This window comes from Cyprinus carpio, chromosome B1 (assembly GCF_018340385.1).
Source record: "Cyprinus carpio isolate SPL01 chromosome B1, ASM1834038v1, whole genome shotgun sequence".
Taxonomy (NCBI): domain Eukaryota; kingdom Metazoa; phylum Chordata; class Actinopteri; order Cypriniformes; family Cyprinidae; genus Cyprinus; species Cyprinus carpio.
Genome location: NC_056597.1, coordinates 39059260 through 39076728, shown reverse-complemented (window position 1 = coordinate 39076728; position 17469 = coordinate 39059260). Strand labels below are relative to the sequence as shown.

Here is a 17469-nt window from a genome sequence, read left to right as displayed (position 1 = left end):
TGTTATTATGGATTATGACCTCATATTTCAACGTTTTCAAGGTAAAATGCCTCAATGATGGACATTTCTCTTCACAAGACAGTAATTGATGGACTGGATATATGTCAATTGCTTATGGATCATTGGGATGTTTTTTATCAGCTGTTTGGACTCTCATTCTGACAGCACCCATTCACTGCAGATGATCCACTGGTGAGCAAGAGATGTAATGCTTAATTTCTCCAAATCTGTTCCAATGATAACAAACTCATCTACACCTTAGTTATAAATTTTCAGCAAAATTATTTTTTTGGGTGAACTATTCCTTCACTGAACAAATCAGAAAAATGTCAGGGGTGGGACTAGAATTTCAAGGGTTTACTGTAGTTTGTAACATTTGTCTGTTACAATGTTTGATGTGTTGTGGTAATTATGGACAACTGGAGAAAAGATCCCAGTGCTCTGTTGCGTTTCGCTGGATTGCACCCACCTGTTATTTTGCACAACAGCGTATTCTGTGTGTACTTTACCCCTACAACAGTGTCACTTATGGCAAGTCTAGCTACAGCTAGTGTCTTCCTTTGACCTGCTACAGTGATTCAACTCCAGTAAACAACTTAAAAGCTCCTTCAGCCAACCTATAAGCACTAGTGGCTTGACAGAGTCTGGAAAAAGAAATTACGCCATTTCAGCCACAATAGAAAAGCCTCTTGAAATGCATTGAAAATAAATAAATGGCAAAATCGTCTCTAAGGAGATCTGAGGACACACACAACTCTTCATGGAACACAGGAACAGAAAAGTTAATGAAAGGTAGATAAAATAATACCCTGTCTATACCAGACACGACTGGCACAACACAACAAAACCATGAACACCCATCATATAATCAGTCTCTGTGTCCAAATATGCCTACTTCCATACTACATAGTAGGCAAAAAAAGTATGTAAATCAGGTGGTATGTCATAGTCATATGACTATTAATTCTACTAATTCTAGTCACTGATTCATAGTAACCATTGACTTACAACTTCCAGCAAGATTCTGAAAGGCACATCTGATGGATCTTTTTACTATCCCATGAGGCCACGGTAGAGGATTTGTGAATGGTTATAGAGTGACGCAATTGATGTTGGTAGGTCACCGGATAGTAAAACATGACAGATGTAGTACTGTACATCCGAATTTCATTCATACCACACACAATCATACTACTGTATATAGAACAAACTTTTTCAAACCGAATGGAGCACCTGCGTGTACTACACAGTATGCAGTTTTGGATGAAGCATGTAATTCTGGCTAAACTGGATGCAGAGTGATGCGATGCGACACAAAAAATAGTGTTAAAAAAGAAAGAGGGTAATTAAGAGGGTCTTTTAACCCTTGTATACTAGAAATAACAGAGAGCCATACTGTAAACAGTTGAATTCTCAACTGAAATGATATGAAGCTCTGTTTAAACAGTATGTCCTAGAACTTTTTCTGTGAAGCAATGGAAAGAGATGGATGATCATAGCACACAGCTCATTTACCTGAGCGCAATGCAGGTTGAGTTTATGAGGGTGTTAGCGATTAGCATGCTAAATTGATCAATAAGTCATTTCCTTTGGGGGGGAAAAACTATTACCAAAATCGTCAGTGTACTATCATTTGTCTAGCAATGTGAGTAAACTAAAGAGGTTTTTGCATATGTTGTTGTGCTAAAAGACAGTGGAATTGCTTCTAAATGGCATGGATAGATTTCTCAAGGCTTGCAAGGTCTTTTTTCGTCATTGATGATTCAGACAAAATCAATGTTGTTAGTGTTTGCTATGTTTGAGGGAGAAATATTGGCATTAGCTCTTGTTTTGGGTTGCTCGTCATCTTTAATATTTATAACTGTCTCAATGGCTCCTTTCCAAAAACCTACTGAGCTATACAGAGACTGTATGTTAAGGTGTCACAGCCATGCTCCTGACGCAAAAGCCTGTCTTAAATGGTAAGAAACTTTATTAATTCTGCCACATAAGACACAAATTAAGTAAAAAAAAAAAAAAAAAATATATATATATATATATATATATATTGCTAAAAAATCAACAAGCTCTGTGAAAACAAATACATTCAAAATGTTGAGCTGGGTCACACTTTATTTTAAGGTACAATTCCAATAATTATGAATTTTGCCTCAATAAACTTCTAATTGGCTGCTTATTAATAGTTAGTAAGATAGTTGTTAAGTTTAGGTATTGGGTAGGATTAGGGATCTAGAATATGATCATGCAGAATATGTGTTTTAAAAGTACTAATAAACAGCCAATAAGTTAATAATAGGCATGCTAATAAGCAACTAGTTAATAGTGAGAATCAGTCCCTAAATAGAAATGCTCATTACAATCTAGATTTCATTAAAGATGTAAAATTATCAATAAAAGCTGTATAGTGTAAATGATTATTTTATCTAGTAAATATTAGATTTGCTTATGCTTAATAACATAACTCCATTCTTTACCATGTGGTGCTTGGTGACTGTAAGCTCTCTATTACATATCAAGTGTTCATGTTTAGGCCCTAACCTGAGTATTTAATAAGTGTCTTCCTTCATTAAAATTGATGACAAAGCAAACAAACAAGACCTGAGGCACTTTGATATGAAGAGGAATCCTCTTGTACACCTGTTGCATCATTGTCAGACAGCGATGTACACACATAAACAGTTGCTGTTCTCTGATTTTGTTGGTGTACAGGAAAACTGTCTTTACAAAGAAAACATTACATATTACACATTACGTATTACATGTGTCTTGTTCCACCAAAGGAAATAGTTCCATACAAATCCACAACAGAACCACTGCACATATCAGAGCAACACACGGTTGGTGGTGTTTTATTCATAAATTAATTGTTTTGAATGGATAAGCAAATTGAATCAATGACTCACTCATAACCACACTCAAATGTTTCATTCCTGGATGAATCAGCTGTACTAAACAAATCATTTGGTGATTTGATTAAGTGATTAAATTTTTTGCTGAACAATTTTTTTTTTAACCAATCATTTAAACAAATGATTCAGAAACTTTATAAACTGTATGGTTCACACCCTGTGTAGGTTGCATTTGTCTGCCATATACTGTGCATTTCACACATGTCCTTTCAGAAAAGTAACCATTATTCCTTTTGAAGCCTAATTACTGTAATTTCTTATCTTCTTTGGAATGTAATGGCTACTTTTCTGAATTGAGACAGCCTCAATGAAGTATTCGGCTGACAAATGTGGCCTACGGAAGGTGCAGCCTTCTAAATTAGACACAGCAATAGGCATGTCGTCTGATACTGGTGTGCAGATGTAAAGTTCAGAAAGAGTCACTGGAAACCCCAACAGACAATCTGGAATGGAATGTGGATACACACAAAAAGACATGTATACATATTTTTTCATACATGTAGTCAATCTACTATTACAGCACTATTAAGATCAACCAAATGAGAAAACAACTTTTAAAAATATCAAAACAGGGATCAATTGGAAAGCCACAATTGCCAGTGCCCCTTCCATTTACTTCGTCCAAACTTTTATTAGGTGAGAGGAAGTATTCTTTGATCACTTTGCTCAAGACAGGTCTAATCCGACCTTGAATCACTAAGACTTCTTCACATTGCATTTCGATTACTCCTGTTCTCAACATAAGTCTGTATGTGGGAAATCTAGCCAGCACTTTTTCCTGGAGCTTTAATAAAATACTTTTAGTGGCACTGAGTTTGTTCTGTTCCTAAGAAAAGCTACTTAGTATTGTGTGTACATAAATGCATGATATCTCTTTGAAAAGAATATACTGTATAAGAAAGAGAATAACATAAAATGTGACACAAGAGCATACAGTAATTACTGACATCAGTGCTCCAGGGAAACCGTATTAATCTTAGTCATTGGTCATTTTACTACACCTTACAGCAGACAATAGAACCCTGAAAGGATTTCCTGTTCAGATTGGGAAAAATAAAGCAGCCTTTCCATTTGCTTGCCTTTTGCTGGCTGTGGCTTTAATTTATGCATTTTAATTGTGTTTTTGGCAAAGCTTTTGTTTTTCTGCTCTCACTATTCTCTCTTCTCAATTGTGTTTTGCATAAATACATCACTGTCCACTAAACGAAAGCAAGCCATCCATCTTTCGCCGTCAACAAATTAATTCCACTATGACAAATAAATAACTGATTTAGAATAGAAAAAAGAAACCCAGATGCATTTTATCCATATCTTTCTCTTAGTCAGTGTTTTAGTTTGTATTCCTCCTTTTTACTGTTGCTTCGACTGAGATCTGCATGGAGATACGGAAGGCGAGAGAAAGAGTGGGTTGGGTTATATAGATTGATTTATTTACGAAGGCAGGGTTGATATCAGGGACTTAAACTTTAATCAACAAGCTTCTAGAGTTCAGGACTCTCGCCCACACACACATTTTCCTGTGTTGCAGAACGTGGTCTTCCCAATGAAACTACACATATTTGCAGGCAATAGCAGAAAATGGTAAAATAAAAGGCAATGGTGGCATGAACTGGCCTTGCTAATATGTACAGGCCTAATTATCATCAGCAACATTAACACCAGCATCTTCCCACTAAGAAACATTAACAGCCACCTCCTATAGGCCATAGCACTTCCACATGTACCACCCTAAAGCTGCCGCAAGTGATTCTTATAAACGCAACACATAATGTATCTATCACCTGACATATATCACTGATATAGGTGTCTTGAGATATCCCACCTGTCTCTGTGACAGCCCCAGGCTCTGTAAGCGGCCAAAAACAGAATGTGAACGCAAACTGATGATATTCACAGTGTCAAACTAGTTGGCATAAGCTAATTGGTTCATGTTGCATACACAGCCAATTAGCTTGCTGCTTTACATTTAAATGGCTGGTTAGCATTCACTAGAGCATTTCCCAGCATGCTTTCAGGGTTCCTCTGAAACCCTCCACCTTCCCCAGCTCCACCTGTATGGATCTGCTATGGGTTATTTTATTTGCTATTTGTTCAGCAGTGGTATATCTTAAAAACACACAGAACCATATCAGCGTATGTATTGGCAGTACTTGGTACTTAAGTTCATGTACTTGCTTTGCAGCAGCAATAATCTACAACAACAGCAGCAGCAATTCAGCAACATACCAGAAATACTCCGCCAAGACCAAATACATTAACACTGTCATATCCTTTACCATGCTAAAATCTTCTGAGGGTTGTCATGACAGAACTATAATAACCCTGGTTTGGAAACAGCAGATTTGAATAATAATAATAATTCTGGAATACTTATTTTTGGTCAATCTCTGCAGTACTACATATCTATTTTATAGCTTTTTGGGAATATAGTCATGCAACAAGCTGGACCATCTTCAATCAGTTGGTTATTATTGCAAAACAACTTCAGGATGATGTAAGACTCCTCTGCTTTGGGATTTATTTTGCAATAATGACCGGCTGACTGATTATTTCTTGCATATACCAATTATTCTTTTTTTTACTAAAAGAAAGCTGGCATTTTTCTCTCCCTCATTTGATTTCGAGTTTTACCAGCTGCCATGTGTAAAGACTGCATGCATAAAACCTCTAATATCTGAGGGATTATATCTTGGTTTGTTTGAAGAAAGCGGCATATAATGCCAAGTTACAAGTTAGCGCAGCTAGCAGTTAGGCAATGCTTAAGGTACATTTATTTAATACTTATGAAATATTCATGCTGATCTTAATGGAAGCGGATTACTGGGAATTCATCTGTCAGGATGCCACTCAACTGCTTTTCATGTTTCCATTTTTTAATGAGCAAGAGGATGGGAGGAACATATGGTTCTGAATGCGTCACCTAGCTCAACCAGAGGTGAATAAAAGATGGAAGTCAATTGTTGACAGATTTTTTAACTTTTGAAATTTTTCATACTAATGACAGTTGGAGCATATTGTTGCCCGAGACAGGGATCTAAATATGCTAAATAATAATAAAAATAATAATAATAATAATGCCTAAACCATGGTTTCTAAATGATTATTATTATTATTACTACTATGTTTATTTTTACTGAGAACTATTGTACTTTTTAGCACCATGCCATGCAACCCTAGTGTGCAATGTAGACTAAATGCACTTTCGAGCAGGGTGAAAGAGCATAATCTTCCATACTTGATCAAAGTTCACATTTGCCATGATCGACACACACACACACGCACACACACACACACACACACACACACACACACACACACACACACACACACACACACACACACACACACACACACACACAATCTTCACCATTTTTAATTTGTAGAAAGTGACATATTTCAATGATATACCAACCGCTAAATTACAAATGTTCACGCTTAAGAGAAGAAATAGAGTAATAAAGGTAGAAAGAATGGAAGACAAGTGGTACTGGGCACCGGTATGAGACAGATATGGAGGCAAAGAGAGAGAAAAAATAGAGCAGTTACAGAAATGTGCCTACAGCAGTACACATATAAAACAATGAGCTGTGATAGAGTCCAAGGCCTCTGTCCGGAAAATGTGCAGCAGTGAGCTAAAATGTCAAAGGTAAGGTCTTATCTGTCGTAACCTCTCTCTCTCTCATTCTGTTTTTCTTTCTATTTCTGTCCTTATTTCAGAGAAGCAATTATATAATGTTCCTCTAATGCAATAAAAAAGGGGGGATGGAGCGAGGGAAAGAAGTTTGAGAGCAGTAGAACACGTACTAACGCTGTTTTAATTGACGTGAAGTGCACATAAGGGTAACCCTGTGATTCAGGCAGAGTTAGCCATAATTTATTTTGGAGTATGGGCTCTTTGAAATCATTTAAAATGGAAAGACCTCCTTATTACAGTAGACAAACACACAACGCATGAAAGCAATGCAAGAATTTGGTTCAAAGCTGGATCAAAGAAAAAACACACACACACAAAAACAAACACTTTCACATCACTGCTCCATGATCTGTATTGTTCATTCCACTCTGTGGTTTGAATCTTCTAATGAATATTTCAGGCAAAATGCAACAGAATTTAGTTCATTATGGTATTAATTATTATGGTCTCATTGACTGCAAAACATGTTAAGTTAAAAACCCGTGCTAATACTGTTCATGCAATAATATGAGCTCTGTCTAGAATGTTACTTTAAAACTTGCATGGTGTGAAACAGCACTGAACACTTCTGGTGGCTTCACAGTCTAATGATGGTTTAGAATTATATGAGTCATTTATATAGAACAGTGGCTAATATACATGCTTCCAATTGACCACTGCATTCATTCACACAATGGACATTCAAACAAACACAATAAAATGCCTTGAATGCAATCATCACTTTTCAAGATTTGTTAATCACAGCAGCCCCAATCTCAATGATTTATTCTAGCAATTGTGCAGACCTATGGTTCTATCTTTCTAAAACTTAATGGGAAGGTGCCAAACCTTATCAAAAGAACACACATGTTATCTCTCAATTGTAATATACATCTGTTACAGGAGCAGATTTTAAGTACAGTACCTTATCATGATACGGGGTGACCTTGTGGGTAGCATGAAAGGTCTGAGCATGTATCTATGTATGATTTAAAACTGTATACATTATCATTATGTATATGAGACTTGATTGCAATCTCTTTTGAGAAGTAGAGTTCAGTCGGCTGTCATAATTAAGAAAATGGTTGCATTTACATTCCAATCATTCTCTGTCTCTGTTGAGTGGATGTTGGGAGGAGCTTCCTTAGCACATCTGAATGCAGTTCTTATGGCCCAGAGTTTTTGACCATCTTTTCTACAGCTTTATTTTTGGTTGTATATAGCACAGTTTAATTGCTAAGTTGCACAGAGGCAGATCATTATTTGTGACTGAATCACAAGCTTGTTGACAAGCATTCAGGGGCCCATGAGTTGACAAACTAACACAGAGATGTCAAGTCAAAGTTATCACCCTAGCACCTTCCGCCTCAGTAGGTGACAACAGCGGTACAGCAACTCTCCTTAGGACACTCTTCAGGAATAGATGAACTCCCATCTGAATGTGTTAGGGTCTTTTTGGAGTATCACTGACATAGACTATTTTGAAATGGTTCAAGAATCTTTTCCTTTGAGATTCCTGGAGATTCTTCTGTTAAGTTGGATTCAAAGTTTGAAAGTTTATTCAAAAGTCTGGGTTAAGATTTTTTATTTTATTTAATTTTATTTTATTTTATTTTATTTTATTTTATTTTATTTTTATATTTCATGAAGGATGCAGTTAACTGGTCATAAGTGACGGTTAAGACACCTTTTTTCCTCAACAATATGAAGCATCGCAACTGTTTTCCACATGAATATTAAGAAATGTTTCTATTAGAATGCTTTCTGAAAGATCATGTGAAGTATACCGACCCCAAACCTTTCAATGGTAGAAGGAATTATTCTTGACATAGTTTACTTGTTTTGCTCCAAACCATTCTGTGGACGACAAAAGTAGATTTTTACACATTTCTTGGTAGACAATGACAGTTCACAGAGAGCATGTCCATCAAGCTTTAAAGTAATTAAAGGTGCCATAAAAGATTCTCATTTTCTCGAGAAATGTGAAAGCAACCATTCATTTTTAAAGGATCTACAGTATAAATATATATGCTGAAAGCACAGATGTACATTTGAAATGAGCCAATCACACAAAATGTGCAAATGCATTTCATATGTCATTTATGTAGTATCCTGAGCCATGAGTAACCGTGTTTCAAGAAGAGTTAAGGAGTATTACCAATAAATAATTAAATTTAAAAAAATCTGGTTAAAAGGAGTAAAAAATAAATAACCACACTATAAACACACTGTTTGCTTCTGTTGTGCTCAATCTAGCTGCTCTATAATGCAAGAAGCAGTTTTGAAACTTTGTTGTATTTGTGTTGAATTCCTCATTTGTAATTTGCTTTGGATGAAAGCGTCTGCTAAATGTATAAATGTAAACACAGAAGGATGTCAGTTCCTCATGAGACTTTGCTTTCATGACTTGTCCCAGAAACCCTTAAACCTAGAGGAAATATTGCTCCACAGCTAGGCACCGATATGCTACAGTCAGCGTCTTTGAGGGAACTACATTGCACTGATGACAGCAATAATGACAAAAATTTGCCACCTGTTTACCATAGAGGCTTGTATATCAGCAGAGATCTTGGCATCTAAGCTCGGGCGCCAAGTCAACCCATCTGGCACAGCGGCTGCTGACTAGTCTCTCTGAAACCTTACCACTAGCTCATTGATTTTCACATATGTTTCAGGGTATAGGAAGCACATTGATACGTGTATATTTTCTGTTAAGAGTTTAGGGTGCTATGGGGACATAGGTGATTTGAAGAGTGCTCATTTTTTAGCAGAAGGAAAGATGCTCTCTAAAGTGAGAATGCCAATCCAACTGCAGCCGACTAGAATGTAGCAAACCATAGTTTGCAGAAGTGAAATAAATTAAAGTCGATGCATTAATAAAAAAGAGCAAGCCCTTAAGTTTCCACTGAGCAACACACAGTAGTTTCATTCTTGAATGAATCAGCCATTTGAACTAAATCATTTGATTGATTTATTCATTGAGTCACTCATAAAGACAGCTGCTTCTTGAATGAATCAATGTTTTGCATGAATCATTCAAGCAAATGTTTAATTGACTCACTAATAAAAACAGTTGCTTTGTTTGGTTTTTGAATCTGTCAGTGTTGTGGACAAACTATTGGAGTCAATGATTCAATTACTCACTCATACAGACAGTAGCTTATATTCAATGACTTGCTTATAAAGACATTTGCTGAATTCAGAAGCACATACTAGAATACTACTCTTACTTATTTATCATATCTAACTATGGCAGAATCAGTAAGAGTAGCATGCTAGTACATGGTTTGAAATTCAGCAACCACTTGTTTCATTCATGAATTAATTAGAGGTGTGAAAGAAACATTTGAGTGAATGATTTAAATACTCACACATAAAGCAAGCTGCTTGTTTTCCTCTAGAATCAATTAGTGTTGTGAATGAATCGTTCAATTGAAGTATTCATTGACTAGCTCATAAATACAGGTTAAATTTAGAACCGTGTACTGCTTTTTGTTAAATAGTTATATGGCAGAAATAGTAAGAGTAGTATGCTAACATGTGATTCTGCATTCAGCCATAGCCAGTTATTTCTTTCATGAATGAATCAGAGCTGTGAAAAATAATTAGAGTGAACGATTCAATGAGGCACTCATTAAGTCAATAAATGATTCAACAATTCAATGATTCAATGACTTGCTCCTAAAAACATTTTGGTTGTTCCTGAATCAGTGTTTTTGAACAAATTGGTTGCTTGTTATCACTTCTTTTTAAATTTCTGAATGTATATAGAGATTTTTGCTCAGTTGAGTAGTTGATAAAGATCATTGAAATGTAACCAAAAAAAGGAGAAGAAGAAAAGTATTTTTCGGTGACTGTCTTTCTTATTCACGGGAGAGAACCTGGTTAAATTAATTAAATCATTTTGGGGCGATGGAAATTTCAGTACATAATTCAGGCTCTGACTCACTGAATATTTAGAGATTTTGCATTGGCTTGAGATATGGAGGAGAATGTGAGGTCATCACCACCCCTTATGTTCCTAAAATAACCAACAGGAGCTTAGTAAAACCCATCTATTATAGATCTGGTTTGACTTCAGATGCGAGACCTGCCAGTGCTTTCAAGCGCTCCCTCATTTTCCACAGCGAGCTGTTGCCGCCTCCTTTTTACTCAGCTAAGAACTCCATTAAAAGTGATTTTTATCGCACTTCTTTTGTGACCGAAAAAGTGACTGTTATTGAGAGTGGTGAATTACAGCTTTTGAAAACATCAATAAACATCTAGCGGGGGTCAATACTGACAAGAGAATTATCTGACAAGCACTCAATTAGCTCCATCTCTTTGTGCTGTATGTACCTGTGACTGAGGCATAATCATTATGTCATTATACCTCTGAAGAGTATACATGAGTGTAGCGGAAAAGCAATCAAGCACCTGCTTCCATAAGGTTTAAGAGCAACAGATGTTTTAAAAAAAGAAAAGATAGCTGTATATAAGTCATAAAGTGGTTCAAAAGTGCATCAAGACTGATTCACTTATATGACATCAAGCCAGATTACTTTCAGGCTTACTCCATTCCACATGAACCGTAAACAGCCTTCACACCAACCAAATGAATCAATCTCTGACATCACACACGTTTTAGTGTGAAACAACTCTAAGCCTATTCTTAGTGTGCAACGTCAAACCGAAACACTTCCTTATGTGGACAGATACTTTGAAAAGAAATGTGTTACCTGAGGTCCTCCACATTAGAGACGGTTTTGTTGAGGATGTTCTTTTCTCGTCTTTGCTTCTTGATCTCTAGCTTCAGGAGTCTGATATCCTCCAGTCTTTCATTGTACTGAATATCACCCTTGTTCATGATGGAATGCTGGATTTTGATCTTTTCGTACAGTAATGCCAGTGCTTCGTTTCTCTTCATCAACTGCATCCCTAGGAGGTCACGCTCATTTCTCACTTGAAAACAAACACAGAAATACACAAATCAATACACAAATGTACACAAGTGTGTACATACTAAGTCATTAGTTAAACCAAAAAACAGTGAAATTTCACTATCCTGTCAGTTAATAAACATTGATTGTTTGTAAATGCTGGTTCTTTTGTTATATTCCCTTTATTTTTTAAAAGCTTGGTTCCGAAGTTCTGGTTCTTTTAACAGCTCTTCAAGCATCTGTGAGAAAACCTTACTTTCACCTCTGACTGAGGTGAGACAATATATTATAGAAATAAAAGGCAGGCCAGTGTTTTCTGCAAAGATTTGATGACTCAGCAGTGTTAGTCTTTTCAGGATAATAGCCAAAAACTTCATGCAACATGACAAATGTTGTGAAGGTTTGGGAAAATTTCTTATAAAGAAGTTTTAGGGTGTTTCTTTAATGGATTTTAACCAAAAAAAAGTCAGTCTGGAAACATTTGGAAGGCCATAAGCAATACATAAATATAACATTTCCTTTTACATCTAAATCATTTTTGTGTTATTCTAAACACCAAATATACTAGGAAGGAAGTTATGTAAAATGGTAATTGACTTTCTTTCTGAACTTTCACTAAACTAAACTTTATGCACAAAATTCTGCAATGCTGAAATGTACAGCTATATGTGTAATGCATGTTATGTATAAGGTATTAGTTGCATCACATACAGTATACAATACGGTTTGGGGAGCTCAGGGATGTACAGATGATGTAGCTTATTTAATGTGTATGGATAGCCAGAAGAGTATGGAAGCTGGTGTCAGCAGAGGTGACTTGGTCAGAATGCCCTTTGAATGGGTTAACCTTTACCAAAGAACCAATGTCAGCAATGTACAGCAGCAGATATTAACATTACATTCAATTTATGATCTCTAATAGTGACCTGAATGACTTACCAAAGATGCAGTGTAAAAAAAAAAAAAAATGATGTTATTGAATGTGTTAAAAAAGTATTTATGAAGCCTTTTTTTTCTTCTACATAAAAACTAATAGTCAAGCCTACAGCCAAAGCTACATACACATCTAAATTTAATTCAGCTAAAAGACAAACAAGGATATCTGAAATAAAATTAAGTCATCTTTGGCTTCATACATTTTTGTTATGATTTGCTGACTTTTCCTTACATCTTGAGTCTATGTAAGTGTATTCATTTTTTATCATTATGATAGATAAATTAATAAATTAATACATTTAAAGGTAAACAGTATTTAGTACAAATATTATCATTTTTAAATCTTCAATATCATGATGTTTTAATAAGGTCATTCGCTGAATGTATTTATCTGAAAGCCTGAACTAATATTGGCACATCATGAAAAGGGAAAAAAAAAACTGACTGTGATACACAAACATACCCTCAAAATTTTCTAAAATAATAATAATAATAATAATAAATGATAAATTGGAGCGCAAAAAAACCAACAACAACACTTTTAAGAAGATATATTAATAAAAGATTAGGCTAAACTTCTTTTAAAGCCTTTCTGTAACTCAATAAAGCCTAAAAATAACTTATTTTTTCTTCAAAACATTCTCCTGACATCACCTAGATTTTGTCAGGAGACGAAATATGTCAGGAGATGTCAGGAGAATGTTATAAGAATATAAAACTAAACTTTAAACCAGTAACTGAAAGTATGTTCATCATAAAAGGCATATTCAAATTGTTTTTGCATGAACTTAATAGATTTAAAGGAGCATTGCGTAGGTTCTGAAATTTCTAACCGTTACTGACACCAGTGGCCGTTAGAGGAACTGCAGCCAGTCTCATGCTCATTCTCAGTGCGCACGCTCTCTCTTTTTGCCACACTAGATACGTTTTTTTTTTTTTTTTTAACTTACGAGGAGTGTCCGTGGGGTCTGAATTGTGCTGCCGGAGGCTGGTCGCTTCTTTCCATCCACAGAGTCCATCTGAAAACACTATTGCCGCTGCTTACTATAATGGCTGGCGTGCCGTACGGTTGTAAGCCCAAGTAGACGAGAATGTGCATGACGTCACATTTTGTGAATTTTCGCGCCAATTCGGGCCCGACACCTCCACACACAATTGAGCCTACAGGCTGATAGAGGCAACCGTGGTGGGGCAGTCGAGGTGTCTTTCTTTTTTTTTACATCATGGTTGGCTCATACATGTACAAATGAAAACTCTATCTTAAAGATTTTTTTAAGTAAAAACCTCCACATAGCTCCTTTAAGACACACACACAAAAAAAAAAAAAAAAAAAAAAAAAAAAAAAATCACCACAACAGTGCCTACTATCTGAATGATTTGACTTGTCATAGTTAATCATGTTCGACTGCTGACTTACTGAGATCAGAAGCACTAAATGTTTCAAAATGCCAAGACCAATTTAGGCCTCCCCAGTGACTCAATTTCCTTTTGCTGTTTTAAAGAGAGGTTGACCCTGTTCCCGCTGGACTTTGTCAGAAGTGATATTCCAGATCTAATAACTTTTAAGTGAACCTAGATTACTGTCTCTTTAATCTTTAGCGTAAACAGCCTATTGAAGAAGAAACACAAGGAGAGGCGGACACTCACTGAAACCTTCCACCTGTCTGTACCTGATCGAGCTCTTTTTTCTGCCGGATCCTCTCAGCATCAGCCTCTGCTATGATCTTCAGCAGCTCGCGTTTCTCTGCCTCCTGTTTCTCAATGAACTGATTCGTCTCCTGAGCCTGTTGCCTCATCCTCTGTAGCTCGGCCTGTAGAAACAAGGCAATCGATGCAAAGGAGAACAGAATAAAAGTTAAAAACAAAACTGAGAAATTACCTCTCTTTATGTCAATGTGTTTTTTTTTTATGCTCTACATGCTCCAGTCAAAGTTTATCATGTTGTATTCACTATAAAGTGCTGGGTAAATTACTTACAAATCGTAGTCTGTTACTGATTACAAATTACATGATGGAAATTATAGTTTGTTGGAAGACTTTCCAAATGTATAAAAGCGGTAACATTTTGACAGAGATGAAAAAAAGAAGAATTAGGCTAATCAAATTATGAATAGTTTACTGCCATTGTGTGAATAATATGTAATCATGTAATCTATAGTAACTGTAATCTGATTATGAGCATTTTAAAATGTAATATATTGTGATTACAGGTACTTTATTTCTGATTATGTTATCCAGATTACATGTAATCACTTAATATCCAGCACTGTAATTTTTTCATTGGATTGCATTGTAAATTCTATATATCTGATTTATGTTAATGAATACAACTCGATTCTGTATTTTTTTTTTTTTTTTTTTTTCTATGTCATTTTCATACATCTTAATTTTTTAAAAAGCATTTCACTGTGTTAATACAATGTATGGTTGTGTGTGTGCGTGTGTGTGTGTGCGCGTGTGTGTGTGTGTGTATGTGTGTGTGTGTGTGTGTTTGTTTTTGTGACATATCAGGACACAACTTTGTATAATGACATGGGTATGACACAGGTATTACAAGGAGAGGGTGACTTATGAGGACATTATTTTCTCATCAAAGTTTCCTGTAAGGCGCTATAAACCATACAGTATTAGTTTTTTTGAGAAAGTAAAAATGCACAAAGTTTCCTGTGAGGGGTAGGGTTAGGTGTAGGGTTGGTGTAGGGCCATAGAATATACAGTTCGTACAGTATAAAAACCATTACGCCTATGGGATGTCCCCACTTTTCACAAAAACAAACATGTGTGTGTGTGTGTGTGTGTGTGTGTGTGTGTGTGAGAGAGAGAGAGAGAGAGAGAGAGGCAATTACAATGTGAAATTTAGTCCAACTTTAATAGGACAATTATTTAAAATATATATATATATATATATATATATATATATATATATATATATATATATATATATATATTAGTCAACAAAAACATTTAAGTTGATTACAGTGTTAAAAATGACAACATTTTCATTTTTTTTTTTAAATCTCATAATTATTTTCATCTCATATTGATTATTGCTGTCAAAATATATATAAAAAATCTGTATCACATAATTTTGTTTGCCATTTAACACTGCTATTATTATTCTCTCCTCTCTCTCTCAAGATTCAAGATTAAAATGTGCTTTACTGACATGATAAACTGGTTTAGATTGATGGAGCATTAGTAAACATTACACATACATGCACAATAGATGCTCTTCATAGCGGTTTGCATAAGAAGGACAGAATATGTTGCTGATTTATGTGTATTGAGTGAGGTTCAAAATTGCAATTGTGTCTCATTGCATCTCATTTTGTGTGCAGCAGGAGCACAGTGTGTCTTTCTTCAGAAGCAAGGAATGTCTGTGTCTGACTTTCTTTGTGTGTATGCTACGTTTGCTGAGTCTGTAAACAGTCAGAAGTTTAAGTTCAGGGTTGGTTACGGTATTCTGTTATGGTGTATTCTATTACAATTTCTCTCCTTTTGTTGTAATTTCCGCCTGGAGTACAAAAGAAAACCTGAAATAAAAATGGACTCTAATTACTCTCCTAATAAATGTCCCTGGTTTTATTATGTGCAATTCATCAGTGCATAGGCTATTATTCAAAAGAAAACAATGTTTGTTTTTTATAGTCATTCATCAAAAGGCAATCATTTTCTCTTCAGCTTTAAAAAGCTTTTCTTTTTTGCTGATGTATCCAAGGCAGAACCGTGTGAGTAAAATAACTTGAACTAGTAATAACAAAGCCTTCACTTGTTCACTTTTTAAACCTCACCCTGCATTACTTCCTGATGAATACACACTATTAAGAACAAATTGCATCAGCTTTAAGTAGTTTTGTTTCATTTCATGATAATCTAATTTGGCTTGATTAATTTTTTTTTTTTTTTCCTAGGCTCAAACTGAACATGTTTTGCTCTGACTCGGTGAGAACAAGGCTATTTTAAGGCCAATTCACACTGCACCGACAGACGGCAAACGACATATTCAGAGTGTTATGCCTGTTGCCACTGGTCAGCGCTTATTTAGCCAATTAAACATGTTGAATCTGTATTTGTCGGGTCTTGGAATGTCTGAGAAGTGATTTACTGTATTCGGTCAGTTATTGGCATTGGTCTGCGTCTGATGGTGTGCTCTGACCTGATCTCATGATGAAAACATTCATGTGGGAAATTTGTCGCGAAACGCAAAATACTTACCAATAAGTACATATCACTGCAGTTTCCAACAGAAATGAACTTTAGATTTAATCGATTTCGAACACAGTTATGATTATAGCTCCATACAGTATGTTTTACTTTCCAGATGTAACAAGCTTGCTCGGTAGCTCAGCCGGCATGGAATTGGACTCACAAAGAAAGAGCTGAAAGATGAGAGATCAATAAACAAGCTAAAATGACATGTTTTTATGTCACATCAGCTTTTGTTTATACTATAAGTAAGGTTCAGGTGTAGTGCAGATGGTATGTTATTTTAAAACGTCACAGAGCATAAAAGTTGTATGGACATTTCAATGGACATTTCAAGCCAGATTTGCGGTGACACGTAAAAAACCAACGTCACATAAAAAAGTCCATGTGTACATTTATCTGTTCTGAAAAAAAAAAAAAAGACTCTTTTAGCACCACTTAGTGGAAATTTCACGTCAAATATATCACGAAACGCACATGGCGGTACATAGTTACCACAGGTACGTTTTCATCATGAGATCAGGCTCGTTAATACGCCTTCAGAGGTCACAGCCAAAATTTTGTTCTGCAGGTATTATCTGGTGTTTTATGTTGCATTTTTGCAGAATTCCACTTGCAAAATTTTGTCTCATTTAGTAAAATCTAAAAATGCTACAACTCTTAAGTAAATAAATTGAATCAGTTAATTAAAATGAATCCATTAATTTAGTCAGATTCTGATTGTGATGTCAGTTTTTATATTCTATTTGTTGGCAAACAAGGCTCTTTGTGCCTTGTCTTTAAATTTATCCATTGCATGACATTTCATTTTGTTCAATATTGTAGT

General features: G+C 35.5%; 1 protein-coding gene across 1 annotated transcript in view; it reads right to left on the bottom strand.

Annotated features, from left to right (window-relative positions):
- The window catches only part of LOC109064038 (cilia- and flagella-associated protein 58-like), an 82429-nt gene that overhangs the window by 32599 nt on the left and 32361 nt on the right, over positions 1–17469 (bottom strand). The window contains exons 12-13 of the mRNA XM_042717447.1: positions 14108–14248; positions 11301–11524 (exon numbers count right to left, since the gene is read on the bottom strand). Coding sequence (XP_042573381.1) covers positions 11301–11524; positions 14108–14248 — 365 coding nt within the window. The remainder of the gene's footprint in view (positions 1–11300; positions 11525–14107; positions 14249–17469) is intronic.